The following is a 21124-nucleotide window of genomic DNA, read 5'->3' on the forward strand; positions in this document are numbered from 1 at the left end:
TTAGCAACTGCGCTTTGTTTTGGGAGCATGCTTTCTGAAGAAGCCTCCTGACGGGTGTTCTTTAGTCCAACTGTCCTAAGGCCTGTTTCTGGTCTTATATTCTGGGAAAGACGAGTCCCTGGTGTCGGTGTACTCGTGTCTGTTCATATTTTGTTTGTATTTGTTTTCATTTTGGTCTCTTGTTAGAGCCGGGACGGACAGTAGAGTCAGTGGGATACCCCTAGTATGGATTGCTCTTTGGATACGGGCTGCTTGAGAGCATATTGCGGGAGGCGGGATATTGGGGTGGAAGGGAAGAGCAATGTTGTTGCGATTGTGTCTTCCACCTCGCGTCGCAATATTGTCTCTGATCTGCGTGTGTAGATGGCGCTGTCTTGTGTGTATATTTTTGGCACTGCCTGATTTGACGTCGATGACACGGGATTGGAAATATGAATACCCTTTACGAAGAAACTCTCGAATCCTCAGACATCTGATTTGCTGGTGCATTAGACGTGAAGCGAAGCAAGATAACGTGTTAAACATTTATTGATACAGAGTGTATACATTTGTGTGATCATTGAGCCTTTCTATGTGAAGCCGAAAGCCGACAGTACAGGAAGAGAGAGGTGCCTGATAGCGGGAGAGAATTATGAGGCCATGACGATCTCGACCTTTGTCTCAGCGAGCTGCCAGTCAGGGTGCTTCTTCTGGCAGGAGGCAAAGGCCTCGTCCATGGAGAGCACGTGCTTCGCGATGTTGGCAGCCGTGTACTCGTCGGACGGTCTGCTGGTGCGATCGTCTGCGGCGACGACATTGCTGCCGCCATGAGGCCCGTAGGACAGATCGGCGCGGTCGTCGTAAAGATCGGCTCGCATCTCGCGCTTTGGCAGGTGGACCGTCTCGCGGTGATGCTGAAAGTCGCGGCCGGCACAGAGCTCGGTGCAGTAAAAGGTGTTGATGCTGAAGGACAGGACGCACTCGCGGCAAAAGTAATGACCGGAGTGCTGCTGGCGCGAGGCCGAGGAAGTGGTGGTAGTGGTGCGACAGCAGCGACCGCCGGCAGCACATGGATGGTCAGCGGCAAAGTGCTTGATCTGGCGGAGAAAACAGGTCAGTTGGATTACATAAGCAAACAAGCATGGGTTTCGGAAAGAACGCACATAAGTTTTTGCCATGCACGAGGGCGAGCACCAGACGGTGTGATTTTCGCGCAGGCAGTAGTCGACCTCGAGGAAGCAGACGATGCAAAAGGGGCTCTGCTGGGGAATTGTGGTGCGGCTGCAGGTGGCGCACGGGCTGTCGCCTTCGAGAAAGTAGGGCATCTCAGGCGGCCGAAGGCGCTTCATCTTCTGGGCCTCATGAGCGGCCTTGGCACGGCGCAGCTCAGCCAGGCGCTTGCGGTGTTTTTCGATCTTGGCCGTGACGGCAGCGTTGGTGACGACGCTGCCAGCGATGGCAGCAGAGCCGGTGTTGGTTGTGCGCACGGCTTCGCGGAGGCCCTGCTCGAGGCCGACGGAGCCGTCGAGCAGGGCGCGCTCGAGCTTCTGGGCGGCCGACCCGGTCGGCGTGGTTCCGGGCGCGAAGAGGATGTCGCGCAGGATGGCGCCGCGAGCAGCTGCTGAAGCGGAAGATGTGGAGGATTCGAGCTGGAGTTTCCGTATGGCCGTCTCGGCCTCTTTCCGGGCGCTTCCGAGGGCGGTGTCGAGGTCGACAAAGGCGGCCACGTCGTCGGTCTTGCGGCCGTTTCGTCTGTCCAGAAGCTCACGGAGCAGCTGGCTGAGATCGGTCGCCGGGCTGGCAAGCCGTGTCTGCAGCTGCAGCCTGGTCTTGTTGCTGCTGCTGCTGCTGCCATCGACAGCCTCGTCGAGGGCGCGGATGCCGACGGCGTCGCGCAGACGGCGTCGCAGCCAGGCGTGTCGCTGGCTGTCGATCCAGTCCTCCACGCGTGCAAGGGTGGCGCCGTCGCGCAGGTGGCGGACGTCGTCGAGGCGGCGGTCCAGCTCAGCCGCAAAGGCGTCCTTGTCGGCGGCATACCACTGCGTGTGGGAGGGCGTGGCGTAGGCATCGTGCACCAGCGTCAGCAAGACGTCGTAGCAGCCCCGACAGAGAGACGGCAGCCGCTGTGGCGGTGGTTGCGGCCGGCTCTGCTTCTCGTCCTCGCTTCCTGGTCCTGGCTGTCTTCTGTTCTCTGTGGCGTCAGCCATGCCGCCCATGGCGACATCCTCCGAAGGGCCGGCCGTCTTCTCCGTTGCTGCGGCGTCAACATCGGCATTGCGGCCAGCGCTGCCGGCATGTTCGGCTCGACACCGCTCCAGCAGCTGTTTCGTGTTGGTGGCGAGGGCCGTCTGCTGCGCCTGCATCGCCTGCAGCAGGTCCAGCAGGTCCTCTTCTCGGCCGTCGGCCATGGTCGTGCCTTGTGTCGTCGTCGTCGGCGCGGTATGTCGGTAAGAGAGCGCGCTCAAAGGCGTGATGACAGGGCTCTGCGCTGTGCAGCTGAGCCGAATCGGTCGTCGCTATCTCTTGGTGAATTTTGGTTGTTTGCCACCCGGTCAGGTCGCCAATCGCTCTGCGGCCGGCTTCTGCAGGTTCTCTACCGGCGGCAGAGGTGTGAGCATCCCATTGGGGCAAGCGGCACTTTCTGATGAGGCGAAGGCGAAGGGGCCGGCGCAAGCTGTCGCAGCGGTTGTGTCCTGCTTTGTCGAGAGGTCCGAGGATGTGCGAGAGAAAGTCGGGTCTTTTGGCAAAAAGATCGCCATCGCCTAAAGCGCTATCTTTCAGATATGCACATACGCAGTACAGCTATCAGCCCGGCCAGACCCACATCTTGCAGCCTGCATTTCGCGCTGGCCCGACTTTTCTGCTTCGCTTCGCTGCATACTCATTCTGCCCGACGCGCACTCCGTCCACAGACGGCACAATGGTAGGTATCATGCGCCATCCCGATTCCCCTGCTGCCGTTGTCACAGAACCCGGATGTTGACGATGGACGTGTGCAGGCGGACAAGCTTCGAGCGCAGCAGGAACTCGAGCGGCTTCAGCAAAAGTACATCGGAACGGGCCATCCAGACACGACCAGTTGGGAGTGGAAGTCGAACATTATGCGCGACACGTACTCTAGCATGGTGGGCCACCAGCCCATGCTGTCGTTTCTGTCGCTGGCACAGAACGAACCGGCAACGAAGACGCGCCTGAAACTGCTCAAGGTGAGTGTGGCTGCTGTTTGGATTGCAGTCGCGTGAAAGGCTGACAGGGGTTGCAGAACATGGTACAGCCCTGTGGTCCGCCACCGGCGCGCGACGACGAAGAATGAGAGTGGAGGAAGGCGACGGAGTTTTGGTTCACAGTGTCAGACACAAGTAGGGAGACCGGCTTTCATGCATCACAAATATCATTGCTTGTCTATACTGGTGGTGTTGATCAGGATGTGAGTGTGCTGTCTGTTGCAGTTGGCTCTGCTGTTTCTGGTGGCGTTGGATCAGAGTGTGAGTGTTTTGTCTCTGTCTCTGTTGCCTCTGCTTCTGTCTCCCCTGACGGCTCATCCTCTGCAGCAGCAGCAGCAGCAGCAGCAGCAGCCGCCTTGGCCGCCCTCTTCTTGATCGTCTTGCTCTTGGGCGGCTTGCTCTTGGCCACGAGCGCCTCGAGCACGGCCGGTGGCGGGCCGGCGTCCTCGCCCTGGATGGCACCGCGAGCCTCGGAAGCGCCGACGAGGTCGTCGAGGGCGCCGACCTCGGTAGGCCCGCTGGTGCCGGCCGGCGGCAGGGCCCAAGCCGGCAGCGGGCTGACGTAGCTCCAGGCGCCATCGGCAGCCTGGTAGCGCAGACTGTGCAGCCATAGCGACAGCTCGTGGGCGCCAGGGTCGGTGTAGAGCGGGGTGGCACATTCGGCGCAGACCTGACCGGACATCTTCTCGGCACGACGCTTGTGATACTCGTCGACCATCTCGTCGTAGTAGGCGACCGCATCGGCGACGTCCTCCTTGCCCATGCGCGACAGCCGGCTGATGACGTCCTCGTCCGTGTTGCGGGACGCGTCCGCATCACCGGCACCCAGCTCGAAGCCCCAGACCCGCTGATTCGCATAGATCGGGTCGTTCTCGATCGGGTGTCCGAGGTACTGCAGGTGCACGCGAATCTGATGTGTCCGCCCGGTGACGGGAAGGCAGCGGACGACGGAGTAGCCCTCGGACCGGCCACCAGCACTGCCCTCATAGTATGCCAGCCGCTGGAAGACGGTGCGGGCGGACCGGCCGTTGGCCCGCACGCGGTTGAGCCCGAGCTTGGGCGAGATCTGCAGGATCGGCTGGTCGCACACCTGCTGTCCGTCGGGAAAGCGGCCGACGACACGGGCGAGGTATTCTTTGCGCACGGCACGTGCCTGGATCTGCAGGCTGAGCCGCTTGGCCGCGGCCGGCGACTTGGCCAGGAACATGATGCCGCTGGTCAGTCGGTCAAGCCGGTTGCACGGGTACGGCATGAAGCCGGGCTCGCGCTGCGCCTTGAGCATCTCCACCACCGAGTTGTACTGGTATCGGCCGGCCGGATGCACCGGCACCCCGGCCGGCTTGTTGATCACCACCATGTCGTCGTCTTCGTGGATCACCACAATCGGCTCTGCCGTCACCGGCGGCTCGTGGCGGTGTGTTCGGTGCGAAATCCGCTCGCCGTTCCGGAGCACATGGTCTGGTCCGACTGTCTGCTGGTTCACCGTGACTGTGCCGGCCTCCAGCGCCGCTCGGTAGTAGGCCAGCGGCCGGTCGCGGAACTCGCTCTCAAATACCGCCAACACCTCCCGCCCACGCCATCGCTCCTTGACCCATGTGTTGTACGTGTAGTAGTACGGCTCCACCCGCCGGAGCCCGTCCTCAATGTAGAACCGGCCTGGCTGCGAGGGGGCGTGTGCTGCCGTTGCTGCATCGTCGCCAAGGTCCTTCTTCATTGCCTTGGCCTTGGCCTCGACCGTCTTCTCAACCACAGACGTCGTCTCGGTCATGGCTGCTGTTGCCATTCCTCTGGCGTGCAGACACCCGCCTTTCCCGATGCCCAATGTCCCGTCCACCTTGCTCCCGCCAGACGGTCGAGCCACACAAACCCGGATCAGGCGCAATGCCACTTTCGACTCCGCTCTGTCTCTTGCCCCTCACAAACAGAGAACCCCTGCTGCTGTGGTCTTCCCCCAATTGTCTCGTCGGCAGAAAACTGCTGTGCTGCCGTCTTGTGCTGCTTTCACAAACGCCCTGAAAAGTCTTCGCAGAAATGACGAGCAAGAGATACCGCGACTGTCTCCTTTTTTTTTTCGCCTCTTTTCCCCCCCTCAGCTCGACTTCTTTCTTGGCAAATAATTAATTAGGCGGTGAGCTCTTAGCCACGGCAGAATCGCCCTGGTGCCTGTCAGCCTGGCCAGTCCCCGCAAAAGGCAGCCTCGACAGGCCTGTTGGACGCTAGTCTTCGTCTGTGGGGGAGCTTCCCCAAAACACGTGCAATCTGCTCTCTCCAAGTCTCCAACACTTTCTCATCTCACGACATCGCCATCAAGACAGCACGGCTTCCCTCCCCCTGAGACATGGCCCCGTACAAAGTGCTCAAGACCCGCCGTCGGGAGGACTACCCGTTCCAGCTCGAGTACCGCACGCGATGGTGAGTGCTACCTCGGCTGCTTGCCTCCTTTTTTCACAAAGCTTACTCTGACCGCTCGCAGGAACGACAACGACATGTACGCCCACATGAATAACACCGTCTACAACGTACTCTTCGACTCCATCATTAACGCCTACCTCATCGACCACTGCGACTTCCACCCCGACCGCCGCGAGCCCCAGTACGGCATGGCCGTCAACACGCACACCGACTTCTTCGCCTCCATCGCCTTTCCCCAGGTCGCTGAGCTCGGCCTGCGCGTCATCCAGCTCGGCCGTTCCAGCGTGCACTACGAGATCGCCCTCTTCGTCCGCGGTAGCCCCGATGTCCGTGCCGTCGGCGTCTTCATCCAGGTCTTTGTCGACGCCGCTACCGACAGACCCAATGCCGAGACCGGCATGCATCCTACCCTCCGCAGCGGCCTCGAACGCATTCTCGTCCAGCTACCAGGAGATGGAGTCGACAGCAAACTGTGACAGAGAATCGTCTTTCAGCATGTCTCACAAAGCCGCACGTATGCATCCATGGTAATTATATCGTACACGATCAATCCACTACCGGTAACGTAATGCTTATCGCAGGAAGCTTTTGATGAGCTGCTCGTGAGAGCCAAATCCAACGTTTAATGGAACACCCAAAATGCATACAGGAATGTTCCGAGTGTGCCGCCTTGAAAAAATCCGTAAAGGTCATGAAAGATGCAATCAGCATTGCTAATCACTTCACCAACCAAACCCCCCCCCCACAAAAAAAAAAAAAAGAAAGAAAAAAAAAAACATTCGCCAAAGAAACCCCTACCCAAAGCAGGCTTTTCTTCTCTGTGACGCCTTTTTACCCGTCAACTTCCATCGCACTGCTAGCCATCTTCTCTTTTTGCAAGGCCGCAGCAGCATTAAGCGAAGCCACTGTGATCGATGTGAGTGGGCTTGTCTCCTCCACCACTGTCGCCAATTTTGGCTGTTCCGCTTCCTGTTCAGCCGCCTTTGTGTCCAGTTCTCCGTTGGCTGACACGGCCTCCTTGCCCTGCTGTTCGTCCTGTCCTCCGTTTTGTGTAGCTTGCTGTATCTCGACCATTTCCATATCCCGCTCCTCCGTCTGGCTAACACTGTCCTTGGCGCTGTCAGTTTCTTGTGCCTCTCTTGTCGGTGGCTCTGGTTGGTGCCTTTCCGCCTGCTCCTCGTTCAGCTGCCGGTTTGTCGTCGGTGGTGGTGTTGGCGGCATCACCAGCTTCTCGTCCCGTCGGTTCGCGTGAGACTGATCTGCGTCCAAAGGGAACGACGTCGCCGACAGATTCGAGAGACCCGTGCTTTTAAGCCCGTCGCTGACGCTCTGTGAGCTGCGTCTGCTGCCTATCAAGCCGCCGTTGTTACCCACGTTGCCCATCGGATTGGATAGCCGATAGCTACCAATTTCTGTTTGTGTAATGATCCCTTCTTCCAGAGACCATGTAATCAGGAGGTCGTCCACGCCGAGTAGCTCGCCCTCGCCATTCTCCATGTGCCGTCCAACATGCTCGGTCCAGTCGTCCCATGCGTTGCGGCCCTCAAAGGGCCGAACACAGCTTGGCTTCGGACAGGCTGCCCGCTGTGGTGGCCGGCGCCGAACAATACAGCACGTCTTTTGCATTTCCCTAACGTAGTCTTCCCACTCCGACTCCACCTTGCCGTCCTTCTTCTGCACCGCCTTTCGAATGTAGACTGGGGCGTGCATGCGACGCAAGTGCTGCGTAAATAGGTCTTTGCGGTTGAACTCGTTGCCTTTGCCATCGGCAGCACTCTGCGAACAACCGGAGCAGCGATAGTACTGCAGGCAGAGGTGCTGGGATGCAATGTGACGCTTCCATTCGTTCTTAGATCCAAACGTGCTCGTGCAACCGGCAAAGGCGAAGGCGCAGGGAAACGGCCGCGTATGTGCGGCAGCGATATGTTTCCGAAGAGACGATGCATCCTTGAACGGCTCGTGGTCGCAGAAGTGGCACTGAGAATCACTCTGCAGGCCGCCCTGAGGCTGCAGCGGTACCAGTGGCTGCGCCGATCGTTCAGACTGGGCGCGGGGCCGTGAGGTAGCCTGGCCGTCATGGGATTTTGACGCCTTAAAACGGTAGTCTTTTCTTGCCTTTGCCTTTTTGCTGCTGCTCGGTAAAGGGCTTCCGCCGACCGCTGCTGCTTCAGCATCATCCGCTTCGGCTGCATCTACCCGGCACTTGATGACGTCCTGTGCGATCTTCGAGAGGTGACTGCTAGTCATAGATGGTAGCGTCGGCGACGTAGAATCGCCGTTCGTCGGGCGGATGTGGCTCAATGCCTTCAGCCCCTCTGCTGCCTCTTTCATCTCGGCAGAGTCCTCAATTTCCTCCTTAGGAACGGGACTGCCAGCCCTAGAGATAATGCGAGGTAGAGGCGTTCGCGGCGCAGAAAACTGAGGATGATGTTGTTGTTGTTGTTGTTGTTGTTGCTGCTGCTGCTGCTGCTGCTGATGATGATGCTGGATATGCTGCTGATTACGGGCGTGATGCTGCTGAGGGGCAATTGGGTCTTGCCTCTGGACGTTGGACTGGTAACGGTTCGGGCTGCCGCCCTCGTGATATGATGGCGGGGGCAGGTGGTGATGCAAGTGCTGCCCATGCTGCAGGGGTGGAAGCGACTGTTGCGGCAAAGGCAGCGATGGGGCAGGAAGCGGCCCCTGCTGGTGTTGCTGGTAGTAGGCGGAGTGTAGATGGTCGTCCATGTGGCTGGCGGCATGGCTGTTGTTAACAGCCGCCTGCCTGGCTGCAAGAAGGGTCCGGCCGTCTTCAACATCCTCTGGGGAGGCGTGCATGGCGACATGTGGTGCAGATGCAGGTGCCGGCGCATGCAACGCAGATGCCAATGTCGGCAGGGTGGCCGCTTTCATCAGACCGTCGTACAGGTGGATCAGGTTCCGGGAGTTAATATAGCCGAGGGAGAAGCATATGTTGTGGCTCTCGATGATACCCCACAACGACTGCGGTATGGATATCAGCAGCACCGTGGGAGGACCGAGAAACATGCCTTCGACAGCCACTCTCGAGGTCAGGCTAGGCGTGCTGGCCACCCACTGCTTGAAGCTGGCCATGTCGGGGCTGGCATCTCCAACAAAGGTGGTGCAGACCAGCACGCGGGGCTCGTCGAAAACAAGGTCGGCCACGGCGGCAGGGCTGACTATTGGAGACTCGCTCTCGAGAACAGATAAGCCATTGCGGGCCTTGCCCTCGGAGTGGCTACCGTGCTGCGATGAGGAGTGTGGGGGGGAGTGGCTTGGATGGTTCCTGGGCACGGGTGCCAAATCGATGGTTGGGTCTTTGCCGGGCGACAGTGTGAGGAAAAGAGGAGGCTGTGCCCTGAAATGGGGATGCGCAAGAGTCTGGGCGCCATTGGTGGGCCGGGAAGGGTACTGCTTCTCCTGATGGTGCTGGCAGGCCAGAATCTCGTCGTACAGCCGCTGCACGTTAAAGGCACGGCCGTTGCAGAGGCTGTGCAGGGCCTCGGTCAGGTAGGACGTGAAGGTTCGGCCGCCGGGTTCGCGGGGGCTGGTTTCGGGTGTGCTGGCGGCTATGACTTGCTTGGCACCGTGGCTGCCGGCGACAGGTGTATCCTTAGAGGCGCAGCTGTCCAACAGCAGCAAGATGTCAGACTGCGCATCGTCAAAGAGATAGCGCACTCCATCCCATCTGAGCTTGGGTGAGTCTTCTCTCGCATTACTAGAGTTGGTGTTGGTTAGCGCATCGGCGAACAGCTGGCTGGCTGTGGCGTGGCAAAGCGGGACGCGCAAGCTCCGAGCAAAAGTAGCAAAAAGGAGGCAGAATGAACGGATGGCAGGGTGGTTGAGATAACGAGCAAAATAAAGTATGCATCAAAGAAAGGCAAGGCATGCTCACCAGGCCCAGTACAGCTGGCTATCGGGGCCAACGAAGCCATGACCGACATAGTAGATAATCAGCAGATGATCGGCACCAGCCTGGTTGAGGAACTCGGCGATGCGCGCAATCAGCTTGGGGGACGGATTGGCGACGGCGGGAATGCCCCAGCGCTCGGTGTGAAAATTGTAGCGGTCGCGAAGGACGCGCTCGATGGAGGAGACATCCGCCGAGGCGGTGACATCGTCGTCCCACTTCAGCAGGAGGGCCGACACATGCGCGTAGGGGGGGCGTTGCCCTTGGCGGTAGATGTACATGGCGGCATCCTGCAGGTGTTTTGCAAAGGTCTCGAACTCATGTCTCTCGGGATGCGTGGGTGAGGGCGTGTCGTGGGCAGGCTGGTTCGGAGGGTTCGTCGACGGAGCCTAGAAGCAGACGGCGAGCAAGGTTAGTGAAGGCGAGTGGAAGCGCGATAATCGGAGATGGCGTGCGGCAAAAGAGTGAAGGGGGTGGAGGGGAGGGAAGTTTGTCGGGTAGCATCAATTGAGTAGGACAAGGCTGTCTCCGGGAAAGTTATTCACCTGCTCAGGGGTAGGTCGGGCAGGAAGTATGGGCTGGTGGTTCTGGGAAGGCGGAACAGGGCCGGGGAGTTTCGGCGCCAGTCGACGGCGCTTGCTTGGAGGGTCCATTGCTGCCGAATCTCGAAGCTATCTCGACGATCTTGCTGTCTTGTCGGCGAGCGATTTATTCGGTGGACGGGTGTTGGGAGCGGACGGGGCAGCAGGTGTGGCGGCGAGGCCCGAGGATCCGGGGGGAAAGCAGGCGATGCGAGACGTCGCCCGGGGGGGGCGTGTGGGCGGAGGGATCGGGGACGAAGAGAGAGACGAAAAGAGCAAAGGACGGGGAGAAGAAGAAGATGAGGGATGCAAAGGGAAAATAGAGATATTAGAGACCACGAGGTCGACGGCAGAGGAAAGGATGGAGGGAAGGGAAGGAGTGGACAGAAGGAGGCAGGGAAGAAAAGGCAGGCACGGTGTTGTCTGGGATTTTTTTTAAAAAAATGGAGAGGGGTGGCAGACATGCAAGCACCTGCTGTTTCTGTCTGTCTAAGGGGCCCAAGAAAGACCAGCAGAACGTAAGGCTGTGTCCGGCCTTGGCTGACTGCGAGGCGGATCTTGATTGGCCACGGATGGCCAGAGGCAAGTGGACCCTGGCTAGACATTTGGCGCAGCGGGCTGAATACTATTATGTAGCGAGCCTTGCAAAACCACAAGCAACACGCGCTAACGGGTTGGGCAGCGGCGACCCATAGCCTAGCAGTCATTGGCGGTGAGGAACGCCCCAAGCAGCGCAGCCGGAACGTGCAGGACCACAGAGGCAGGTATGCCCTACGCTACGGAGTAACCTATACGGAGCACGGGTTGTCTTGTATTTCTAACAGAGCGAATGAGAGAGGGGCTCCGAAGGAGGGGGGTGGTGTTTTTTTGGCGTCTTTTTTTTGGCGGAGCCCATTGAAGAAGGCGCGATACGGAGTAGGCAAAGTAATCAATAGTGTAAATATGAATTATTATAAAATAAACATAAATAAATAATTACATATATAACAGTATAAAAATAAGAAGAATTGGGGGGAGGGGGGGCGAGCTCGCCCGTTATTTGCGTGGAAGCCTAGAAGCATTGCGCTATTTCCCGCCAGGAGCAGCTAAACAGCAGATAACCTACAGACGGCATCGGGACGGCAGACAAGCAGAGGACATAATTCGATGGGACGGGAATTCGCAGCAGCGCAAGGCGAAAAAGACTGCAGCGGAGAGGAGAAAGAGAGGCAGATACGAATGGACGAGAGGAAGAGACAACGAAACAGCGAATCGACGAAACAACGCATCCGGTGAAGAAGCCCGACAGTTACTGGGCCAAAACAAGATTGTCTCCACCACTTCCTGACAGCCCGTCGTTCCCGGCACAGCCGTTCTGCGGCGATTGTCGTACTCCGTACACGATTGCACAGTAGCGACTGCAGTTCTGATTGGCTGACACGACAGGCGACTGGGAGAGCAGCCAGCCAGCGAACCAGATCGCTGGCCACAGAGCGAGAAGGAAAAAAAGGAAGACGGACGGAAGACAGGCCATGGTCGTGCCACGCTTCCGTTGCTCTGCTTCCATTCTTCCTTGGGCATGCATCGATCGTCCAGGGTGGTCACCCGGTCTCGCACATATGCCGCACTTTTTTTTTTCATTTGTCTCTCCTTCTCTTCCTCTTGTTCCCGCTGCCTGGGCTCGCCCTCCTCTTTCGCTCGCTCGCCTCAGCCCCGTCCGAGTGCCGGAGGCTGACGCAAGCATCCTGCCCGTCTCATGTGACCCTGGCCGCAAATGCTCCTTTTCTTTCTTTTCTTTTGTCCTACTGTTCGCCTTATTTATTCTGTCTCCTCGCTGTCCATCTTCGTCTGGTTTTTCTTATTTCGCTTCTACGGAGTACGTGCTTTTTCCTTCCATTCCCCTTTTACTTCTTTTTTCTCCTTCGGCGGGATATGCAGCTCTGGCTCGAGCCTTCCAGACGTGCAGAACGATGCCCGCCAGTACTACATAGTACGTGTAAAGGCCGCAAAGGGCTCTACTCTCAAAGAGGAAGTACCAGCGTGTCCTCCCCCCCCCTCTCCGAGCTTGCTAGCACATCTAGGCCTGAAATACGGAGCACGAACAGTGCACGAACGTGGAGAAAGGCTGGTGTGACCTGTGCGTCCCACCAGTCGGCCGAAAACGAGATTGCCAAATTTGAAACAGAGCCCCAACAGAATGCCGGCGACTTGGCAGCCTGGCCTCTCTCTACTCGCACAACTTTCGGTGCCAAACAAGCAGACGACTGGGGTGGATTGTCCTCTCATACCATCCAGTGCATCAAGTGGGCCGTAAAACCCGCTTCGTTTCCGCCTCCCGGCAAAACTGAGTTAGGACTGGAGAATCGTTGCCAATATCTGCTGGCCGTGCCCCATAATATATCATGTCCCCGTACTCGGGACATGTGCAGGACGTCTGGCTGTTCTCTGCTACAAAGTGCTCATTGTCCGATCTAATTAAAATGAGCTACGCTCTGCGTTTGAGCACGGGATCATGGCTGCCCCGACACGGAAGCATCGCAGCGACGCAAATCCCGACATACCGCCCCTCTTTCTCTTGGCAGCCATGCGCTAGGCGTTTCTTGTCTTACCACTGAACCATTGGCCGAGACCTTGACGGCCTGCCAAAAGATCTTCCTCTTACACTGGGCATCGTGGCTGAGTCCACCCCTTCTCCTCGAGCTAGGACGTCCTCCCACCCAATGTTCCCCCATGTCTTCCACCCCTCTCCTCACTCTTTGACCACTTGGGCCTTACCGTCTCTCTTGCGAGCAAACCGAACCACCACCTTTGACCCCCCAGGCATTGTGTCTTTTTCTACTCCGTACTCCGTACCAAGTAGCCTTATCAGCCAGTCCTCCACCATGAGCCTCGTCCTTTCTGAAGCATATCAGACGGCAGACGTGTAAGGATCACTCTCTTAGGCACACCACTCGAGCACTCGTGCTTGGGGGAAGCCCAGCTGGTCCAGTCCAGTCCAGCCCAGCAAGAGATGGCCTCGCGAGGGAGCCCGGGCAAGAACGGATGCAGAATAGTGCAGGACCGGATTTGTGCTGAAGCTACCCAGGGCTGAGAATAGCACTGGTGGAGCTATTATGATTGCAGCCATAGTTTGATTACGGCGCACGGCTCAGGCTGCCTCGTCCTAGAGGAGCACAGCCAAGCCGCCTCGCGAGTACGCTCCATATTTGTCCACCAGCCACATGGGGACATGGGCTGATGCCGTGCGAGACGGCCTCGCTGTTTCTTCGACACGTTTCCTTCTCCATAGAGGGACCGGCCAAGCGCCAAAGGTCAGCCATACATAGTAGCCGTCGCCTGCATGCAATTGCGCATTTCGTATTGTGTATCTGGTGGCCACTTCTTCAGCACAGAGCTCCTCGTATCAGCCTTTATGTCTGAAGTACTCTCGTATCTCACCATCTATCCTGCGAGGCGAAGCAAGACGAAACCAGACGAAACCAGGCGGCTCTAGCTTGCTACAGGGCGCATCGTATCTGAGATCGGGACCCGTCTTGTGGACTTTTCAAGTATGGTACCGTCGGGGAACGTTATTAACGTTGCCGTTTCGTGGGGACGCGTCTTGCTAGGCGAAAAGCTGCACATCGTGGCAGCGCTACGCTCCTACGGCGTACTATGTAGACGCCCGGCTGCGAATGCAATAGCCGTTGTACGTCGTAGGAGCCACCAGTGTCCATCCTTGCACACCGCCGCATTGCTCATTCTTTTTTTGCCTTTGCCATCGTCAGCAGACCGCTCAGGTGGAGCACACCGCCATCGGTTCCCATTTCTGCCCAAGATGCGATGGCCTTCGTATCTTTCTGGGAGCCCGACCGAATAGTCATCACGATGCGGCAGCTGTCTTCGTCTTCGGCCCAGACTGTCCGGAGAAGGCTGTCATCGCTGGCCGTCCAGCAGGCGCGCTCTCGGCATTATGTAGTATGCAGAGACTGAAAGGGTCAGAGCAAGCGGGTCGTCCACTCCTCTTGGCTGGCGGAGTCAAACGCTCCTTTTTCCCCACGTCGACGAGCTTGGTGCTGTGCCGCACGGTATGCCAGGTAGTAGAGATGAGCAATATGTCCTTGCTGTCTTCGTATAGCTGCAGCGGACCCGATGCTCGGTTCCGATATCTCAGGGCCGTTCGACAAATGACGCCAATTCTGATGTGCTCTTTCTACTGGTGCAAACGCTGTCTCTGCAATCGTCCCTTAGTGGGTATAAACACTCGCCTTTGTTTTCTTTCGCTTGAGATCGGGTCTGCCCATGTCGCTCTGGCTGGTGCCACGGAAACCCTTGACAGCTCCATCCTGCGACTCATTCTCGATGGCTTCCCCGTGGTCATAGAGTCGCATTTTTAGCATCAGGTCGCGATGTCGACGGGGTCCTTGTCACCAACTTGGCAGCGAGCTCAAGAGAGGACTAGCTAGCCGGGATTGGCAAGGGACCAGAGCAGGTCATGTTGAGAATCTGGTTTTCTCGTTGTACTACGTATGGATTGCCCCTGGTCAGATGTTTCACCCTCGTTATTGTGCTCAGGCACTACCTAGTCGTAGACTGTGATTCGTATGTGGTAGCATCGCTGCAGGCGGAGCTTGCCGGATCGGTCTGATTGGCCGAGACCTACTGTTGGCAAACATAGGGGGCATGCCTCAGAAAGAAGATGGTGACGTCAGGAGTTCAAAGACCGATGAGTGTGCGAATCCTACTTGGCGGCAGAAGAAGCAACGCTACCGAAGTTATGTCCGAGGAAGCAGCTAGGTCAGGGCACAAAACGGAAGAACGGGGGAGAGCAGCGAGCAGAAGAGGAAGCAGAAACGTAGGAGGGTTGAGTTAGAGGCGTTGGGTTTTACCAGGTAGCAAAGGGAAGGCAGGACAACAGAGGACTAAGGTTCTCAGATAAAGAAACGTAGAGCTAAAGTGTAAGAAGGACATTTGTTTTTCGGGATTGATGACATTGGTTTGTTTTAGGCGTATTTGACTACTTTGTTATTGCTGCCTTGTATCTACTTCTCATTGAAGCTTGATGTTGAACTTGCAAACAATATACGAGTTATTTGCCCAGACGTGAAACCCGGGGAATACATTGGCCAACATTATAATCCTCTATCCGTTACCTATACTCTTCGCTTGGCATAGACGGATTAGCTGTAGTCGCCATTGTGGTAATGTGGGTGGTGTGGAAGATAGATGTCTGTTGCTCGTCGTGTGGAGATATGTTATCCTATGGGTCTTTGTGTGTAAGGCCGGCTGCTTCTCTCCTTCGACTTCGCTCCCCTATAAAAACAGCCGCCTCTAGATTCGGCTACCACTCATGTGGCACATCGATGCCATCTGTGCCATCGTAACTGGCACCGAGAGGCTCATCATCATCAAGCAGATCATCGCTCAATATCGTATGTGGCAGTGGAAGGGACGTGGCTGTGGATTGAAGCCGTTCATGTCAGTTTCGCGATGAAATCGAATGCTGGCCGCCTGCGCCCGGATTATGCCTATGTATGAACCTCGACCTCCGCCAATTAGTCGATTTGATCTTTGATTTTTATTACTTGACCATAAATGAGGGTTCTTTTCTGCTCACACTTCTATAGCGACTTCTTGATACTACGAGCTAGGCTTGGAAGCACGTTACGTACACTAGTAAATAACAACCTGTAAATATATGAATCAAACTTTTAGATACCAAGACTGCATAAAACCCTTATCTTCTCCCACTTCGAATAGAGGAAACTAGAAGTTGGTCGTCATTCGTATATTCACTTGCAGCATCGTGCAGGGGCTTTGGCCAATCGTTATATTTTCAGGCTCGCATTAGGGTTATACATGCAGATTGGGCATCTTTCTCCTTACCTTTCTTTTTTTTTTTTTTTTTTTTTTTTTTGTTTTGTTCAGACAACTAATACTCTGTTCTTAATCATTCGCTTCTTTGCTTATCTCCCCACTTCCTTCATCAGTAAAGCAGAAACATCGTTTTCGTCCCAAAATGCCCCCTCTAAAAAAAAAGAAGACACTGGCTGGACCAGCCATGCTGCTGGCGGGATCCTGCTCCGGAAGTGAAAATCTGGACGGTGTCGGCCGCGCGCTCAGACCACGTTGATGTGGGCGAGCACTGTCCGCGTCAGCCGTACCTAGAAGTAACAGTGCTAAACTCGACGGCGGCGCGGCGTCTGGTTATCACGACTGTGTCGCACGACCAAGGGTTCGCGAATGGAGCGTCGTAATCGTATCTCGATATCGAAGTCATGAGCGCCGATTTCTACGAGCGCGCACCTGCCAAGACGTTCCAGCACAATGTAACAGCAAGCCCTGTGAAGCGAGAGCATGTAAACAAGTGGGAAATGGGAGGCCCAGACTCAACATGGCTCGAGTTTCTCTATCCGGGTGACTATCTGCAGGTGATACCGAAAGCAAGAGAGCGACGTGAACACCAAGGAAGATAGATAGAAATGTTCCTTGTACCACGAGGACAAACAACGGCAGACTTTCCGCTTTAGAAGAACTATGTCTACGAAGTCAAGGTGGAGATGCAAGGAGAGAACAGAGAAAGCAGCGAAAACGATCACAGGGATAAAGACAAGGACTGGGACAAGTACCAGGTTAGCTATGCCCATAGCGCACACCACATCGACACGAAAGGTATCTACGGAAAACTCCCCGGCAAGCAATCGTCCGAGAGGTGTTTCTAGAGTAGGTGGGTGTATGATTTGTCGAGAGTGTTATGATACAGAAAATGGTTGTCGACTTAACGAGCGACGAGTTGGACGAGTTGGATTTTATAGATTATAACAAAAACGACCTAAATCCCAGTCTATTTCGAGACTACTTCGCTACCTACTCCGTATCCACTAAGTAATTAACTGAAGACTGATTGGTGTCCCTTCAACATTCAAGGCTTCCCAACTTTTCTACGATAGGCGCTGATTCCAAACTTTGCTGCACTTTATAGCACAGTATACAGTGGAGCCAGCCATGCGCGATACCTGAAAAGGTTAGCAGACTGCAGGGACTTGTTTACGGCCTTTCAAGGTACACGTTTTAAGCTTCCTTGGCTGCAGTTAAAGTTGAGAGTTTGCAACACTGCTGTGACGCAGCTAGCGCTGGCCAAAGACGACGAGGAATTCGCAAGGAAAGACTGACGGTTTTCGTCGTTTGTGCAGCCGATGTCTGACCCTCGTTTAAGCCTAATTACAGGGCGGACTTTTCCCCTGTCAACCCCGTGTTGCAGGTCGCATCGGGCTATTTCGAGACACGGCAGACCCTGTTTTCCGAGCTTGTTTACGACAATCCGACTTTCCTCCCATGTTTGCCCTAGCTTCTCCAGCACCCCTTTCGCAAGCGTTTGATCGTCGGCAGGCCAAACAGAATATGCACATCCACGGACTCCTTACTCCTTTGCTATGACGGTCAACTTACACACCGGATGACAGCAGGCTTGGCTTTGGCGACTGGGTCGCATTTGAGACTTCTGAAACGTGCACCATTGAAACGCCTTCTCCTCATATAGCCGGCCAGTGCGGCCTGGCAGCAATACAAAAGGAAGACCAGTCTGCAGTCTGCAGTTGCATCTTTGTCTACATCTTATCCTCATCTGTCTACTCTTGACTATATCTTCTATCTTGGCCCGGTTTAGCCAAGCACTCTGCTTTACCTATTATTTCTGCTCGTCGCTAGCCGATAGCTTTTTTCAACACCATACCCTTCTAGCCAACATGAAGTTCTCTCTGTGCATTGCGGCTCTTGTGTCTGTCGCCGTCGCCAGCTCTATGCAGGATCACCAGGGTATGTAAAGCCCAAATGTTCTTTACACACCGTTCAACCCGCTGACTGTCCAGATTTCGTCAAGCGTCAGGTAGACAGCGGCAACGCCCAGGGCGAGGTGCCTGCAGAAGTGGCTGCCATGACCGACGCCGACGGCAACGTGGTGGAGTTTGACGCCAGCAAAGTCGTCCTCGGTGCGGCCAGAATGTGAGGGGGAGTGCAGTGTGGAATACATAATACACATGCATGGACCACTAATACTCAGGAAGGGTCGACCGTTCAAAGGGGAGTTAGAGGCACAAAACATATACATCTTGACAACTTATACATCTCAATCAGGCGCATCTTTCGTCGAACAATCCCGTAGTGTGATGCTTGTCTAGCGTCTAGGCCGAGGACCCGGCCTCTAAAGGAGGCTGAGCGAGGCTGAGTTCGCATCGGAATAGTAGCGGGTTTCTCTGCGTCGAGGCTGAGATGAACAAGTTTCCGTGGTACTACCGCCGGGCTGTCAAATCTAGACGTCGGTCCTATAAGACCGTTATAACAACGAAGCTGAGCCGCTAATTGGACTACTTCCTGGATCTGATTACTCTCCCCGTCTCGCGTCATGCAGAATGATTCGGTGCAGATAAGGACAACTCATTTCGCCATCCTTGCCCACAGTAAAATGCTGACTCATGGCTCGTGGGGGTACCTCCCGTGCCTGAGATGCAACTGCCCCAATCCACTCAAACACTGCGCATTCAATCTCCGACCACCTGCGAGACAGACAACAGTCTGCTTCCACTAAGACCCAATCATGTCTCTCCGGTGGTGTGGAGAGGAAGTTGAGAACTCCTTCGGCCCAACAGTTCGCGACTGTCGAGACGGCTTCGACTTCACCGTCTTCTTTGAGCAGTTGTTTCTGGCCATTGTGCCTTCGGCCGTGCTCGTGCTCCTGGTACCGTTCAGGATCTATAAACTGTATCGAGCATCTCCAAAGGCGCGCGGCGGCTGGCTCCTTCCGCTGAAGATTGTGAGATCTGGCCTTGAGAGGAGACAAACATAAATGTGAGCACACAAACATAGGTATCCATGCTGACGTCAAACAGCTGGCTGCGACGACCTATACGACCCTGCAGCTGTATCTCCTCGTACGATGGGTCGCGTCGCCTCCCTTCCCTGCCCGTGCTGCCACGTCCGCCGCCGCGCTCTCCGTGCTGGCTGGCTGTGCTGTCTTGGCTCTATCGCCGTTGGAGCACCTACGGGCCCTCCGGCCGTCAACGCTCTTGCAGAGCTACCTGCTCCTCTCTGTCCTTTTTGACGCAGCTCTATGCCGGACGCTATGGATGATTGGGCGGGACTCCGCGATCGAGCGTGTCTCTACGGCCATCACAGCGCTCAAGCTGGTCCTGCTGTGCCTCGAGATGGTGGAGAAGCGCCGTTGGCTCAAGCCGCAGTATCGCGACGAGAAAGCCGAGGCCCTTTGCGGCATTGTGAACCGCAGCATGTACTAGTGGCTCAACAGCCTGTTTCTCACAGGCTACCACAAGATCCTGGTCCTGGCCGATATTGACGACATGGAGGAATCACACCGCGCCGAGGCGCTGGAGCGCAATCTACAGGAGAGCTGGGCCAAGCTGCAAGAAACGGAGCAGCGGCCGTCGTCCCGAAACAAGCCGCACGCGCTGCTACGTACGCTGGCCTGGACGTTGCGGCGCCCCCTGGCAGCCACCGTGTTCCCGCGACTGTGCGCCATCGGCTTCAAGTTTGCGCAGCCGTTCCTGATCGGCAGCCTGATTCGGTATCTCGATGATGCCGCACCAGAGAACAACAACAGCAGCGGCCACGGCCTCATCAGTGCATTTGCGCTGGTCTACTCGGGCGTTGCCGTCTCGACGGGCCTGTACTGGTACCAGGCGTATCGTACCATCACGATGGTTCGTGGCAGCCTGATCGCCGTGGTCTACGCGCGCACGCTGGACCTGGACCTGGGCGCGCCGTCGCACGCGTCGTCGAGCACGCTGATGAGCACCGACGTGGAGCGCATCTGCACCTGTATCGTGAACCTGCATGAGCTGTGGGCGAACGTGCTCGAGGTGGGCTTAGCCATCTACATCCTGGCGACGCAGCTGGGAGGCGCCTGCATTGCTGTTGCCTTTCTAGCCTTGGGTGAGTCTGGCAGGGAAGGATGGATAAGGTACAGCTTCGTAGATGGTCTGACTGACGCATCCTAGCCTGCGGTTTTGGAACGCTGCTCCTCACAAAACCGATCGAGAAAAGACAGGAGGCATGGCTGAAGGCGGCCCAGAAGAGGCTCCGGGCCACGGAAGCGACGCTCGGTTCGATCAAGAGCATCAAGATGATGGGCTGGACGGAGCCGATGCAAAATGTCATACAGGGCCTACGGATCGATGAGCTTCGGCAGGCGATGCACTATCGCAAGCTCCAGGTCCTTAGCATTGTTGTCTGTAAGAAGCCACCCCAAAGACGTCCACTTTTCCTAAACAGCTAGCGACTAACATCTAAAACACAAAGCTCTTGTGATGACTGTGGCTGGTCCGGCTACTGCTATTACCACGTTTACCGTCATCTCAGTCGTCAGAGGGGCCATCGCGCTATTGCCCTCCAAGGCTTTTACTTCGATTGCCGTCTTAGCCTTGATCTCGACCCCTCTGATTACTCTGTTCCAGGCGCTTCCACTGCTCAAGTCCGCTGTCGCATCCATGACTCGTATCCAGGACTTCCTTAATCAGCCCTGCCGCAAAGACAGTCAGCAGGGGAAGAACGCGACGCTTTTTCCGCAAAGCCTAGGCAGTAGTACTGATATGGCCATTCCCATGGTGGATTTCGAAACAAATAGATCGGCCAGCAAACAAGGCCCCAGCCGCGGCGACGGCAAGGTCGACGACCCGATCACCATGTCTGAAGCAAGCATGGGATGGGGCGACCACGGTGATAAGGTGGTCCTCCACGATATCAGCATCACCATTGCGCACGGAGCCTTGGCGATGGTCATTGGTCCTGTGGGCTGCGGCAAGTCGAATTTACTCAAGGCCATGCTCGGCGAGACCAGGGTCTGCCAGGGCGTTATCAATGTTTTGTACGAGGAGGTGGCATTCTCGGACCAGACTCCGTGGATGATGTTTGGCACCATCCGGGACAACATTACGGGCATGACGGGGCATGCCTTTGACGAGACCTGGTACCGGACTGTTCTTCATGCCTGTGCGCTCGAGAAGGATCTAGAGCAGCTTCCGGATGGAGGCTAGACCAAGATGGGCAGC

General features: G+C 56.3%; 7 protein-coding genes across 7 annotated transcripts; 4 read left to right on the forward strand and 3 right to left on the reverse strand.

Annotated features, from left to right (window-relative positions):
* Positions 1–629: 629 nt before the first annotated feature.
* On the reverse strand, positions 630–2387 carry CMQ_2969 (uncharacterized protein; the record flags this gene model as incomplete). The annotated part of the gene is made up of 2 exons (XM_014317047.1): positions 630–1076; positions 1143–2387. 2 exons carry the CDS (start codon positions 2385–2387, stop codon positions 630–632), a joined length of 1692 nt encoding a protein of 563 aa, XP_014172522.1.
* A 512-nt stretch (positions 2388–2899) lies between these two features.
* Positions 2900–3292, forward strand: CMQ_3113 (splicing factor 3b subunit 5/rds3 complex subunit 10; the record flags this gene model as incomplete). The annotated part of the gene is made up of 3 exons (XM_014317191.1): positions 2900–2902; positions 2949–3185; positions 3254–3292. 3 exons carry the CDS (start codon positions 2900–2902, stop codon positions 3290–3292), a joined length of 279 nt encoding a protein of 92 aa, XP_014172666.1.
* A 107-nt stretch (positions 3293–3399) lies between these two features.
* Positions 3400–4986, reverse strand: CMQ_2886 (drap deaminase; the record flags this gene model as incomplete). Its single annotated transcript, XM_014316964.1, has 1 exon — positions 3400–4986. One exon carries the CDS (start codon positions 4984–4986, stop codon positions 3400–3402), a length of 1587 nt encoding a protein of 528 aa, XP_014172439.1.
* Positions 4987–5541: 555 nt separating this feature from the next.
* Positions 5542–6091, forward strand: CMQ_2855 (thioesterase family protein; the record flags this gene model as incomplete). Its single annotated transcript, XM_014316933.1, has 2 exons — positions 5542–5615; positions 5677–6091. The coding sequence occupies 2 exons, from the start codon at positions 5542–5544 to the stop codon at positions 6089–6091; spliced, it is 489 nt and encodes a 162-aa protein (XP_014172408.1).
* A 355-nt stretch (positions 6092–6446) lies between these two features.
* CMQ_3223 (uncharacterized protein) lies at positions 6447–10178 on the reverse strand (the record flags this gene model as incomplete). Its single annotated transcript, XM_014317301.1, has 3 exons — positions 6447–9333; positions 9511–9914; positions 10071–10178. The coding sequence occupies 3 exons, from the start codon at positions 10176–10178 to the stop codon at positions 6447–6449; spliced, it is 3399 nt and encodes a 1132-aa protein (XP_014172776.1).
* A 7631-nt stretch (positions 10179–17809) lies between these two features.
* CMQ_2807 (uncharacterized protein) lies at positions 17810–18069 on the forward strand (the record flags this gene model as incomplete). Its single annotated transcript, XM_014316885.1, has 2 exons — positions 17810–17879; positions 17933–18069. The coding sequence occupies 2 exons, from the start codon at positions 17810–17812 to the stop codon at positions 18067–18069; spliced, it is 207 nt and encodes a 68-aa protein (XP_014172360.1).
* A 588-nt stretch (positions 18070–18657) lies between these two features.
* Positions 18658–21109, forward strand: CMQ_3010 (ABC multidrug transporter; the record flags this gene model as incomplete). The annotated part of the gene is made up of 5 exons (XM_014317088.1): positions 18658–18873; positions 18950–19333; positions 19391–20009; positions 20075–20308; positions 20376–21109. The coding sequence occupies 5 exons, from the start codon at positions 18658–18660 to the stop codon at positions 21107–21109; spliced, it is 2187 nt and encodes a 728-aa protein (XP_014172563.1).
* Positions 21110–21124: the final 15 nt, after the last annotated feature.

This window comes from Grosmannia clavigera (assembly GCF_000143105.1).
Source record: "Grosmannia clavigera kw1407 unplaced genomic scaffold GCSC_144, whole genome shotgun sequence".
NCBI classification, from domain to species: domain Eukaryota; kingdom Fungi; phylum Ascomycota; class Sordariomycetes; order Ophiostomatales; family Ophiostomataceae; genus Leptographium; species Leptographium clavigerum.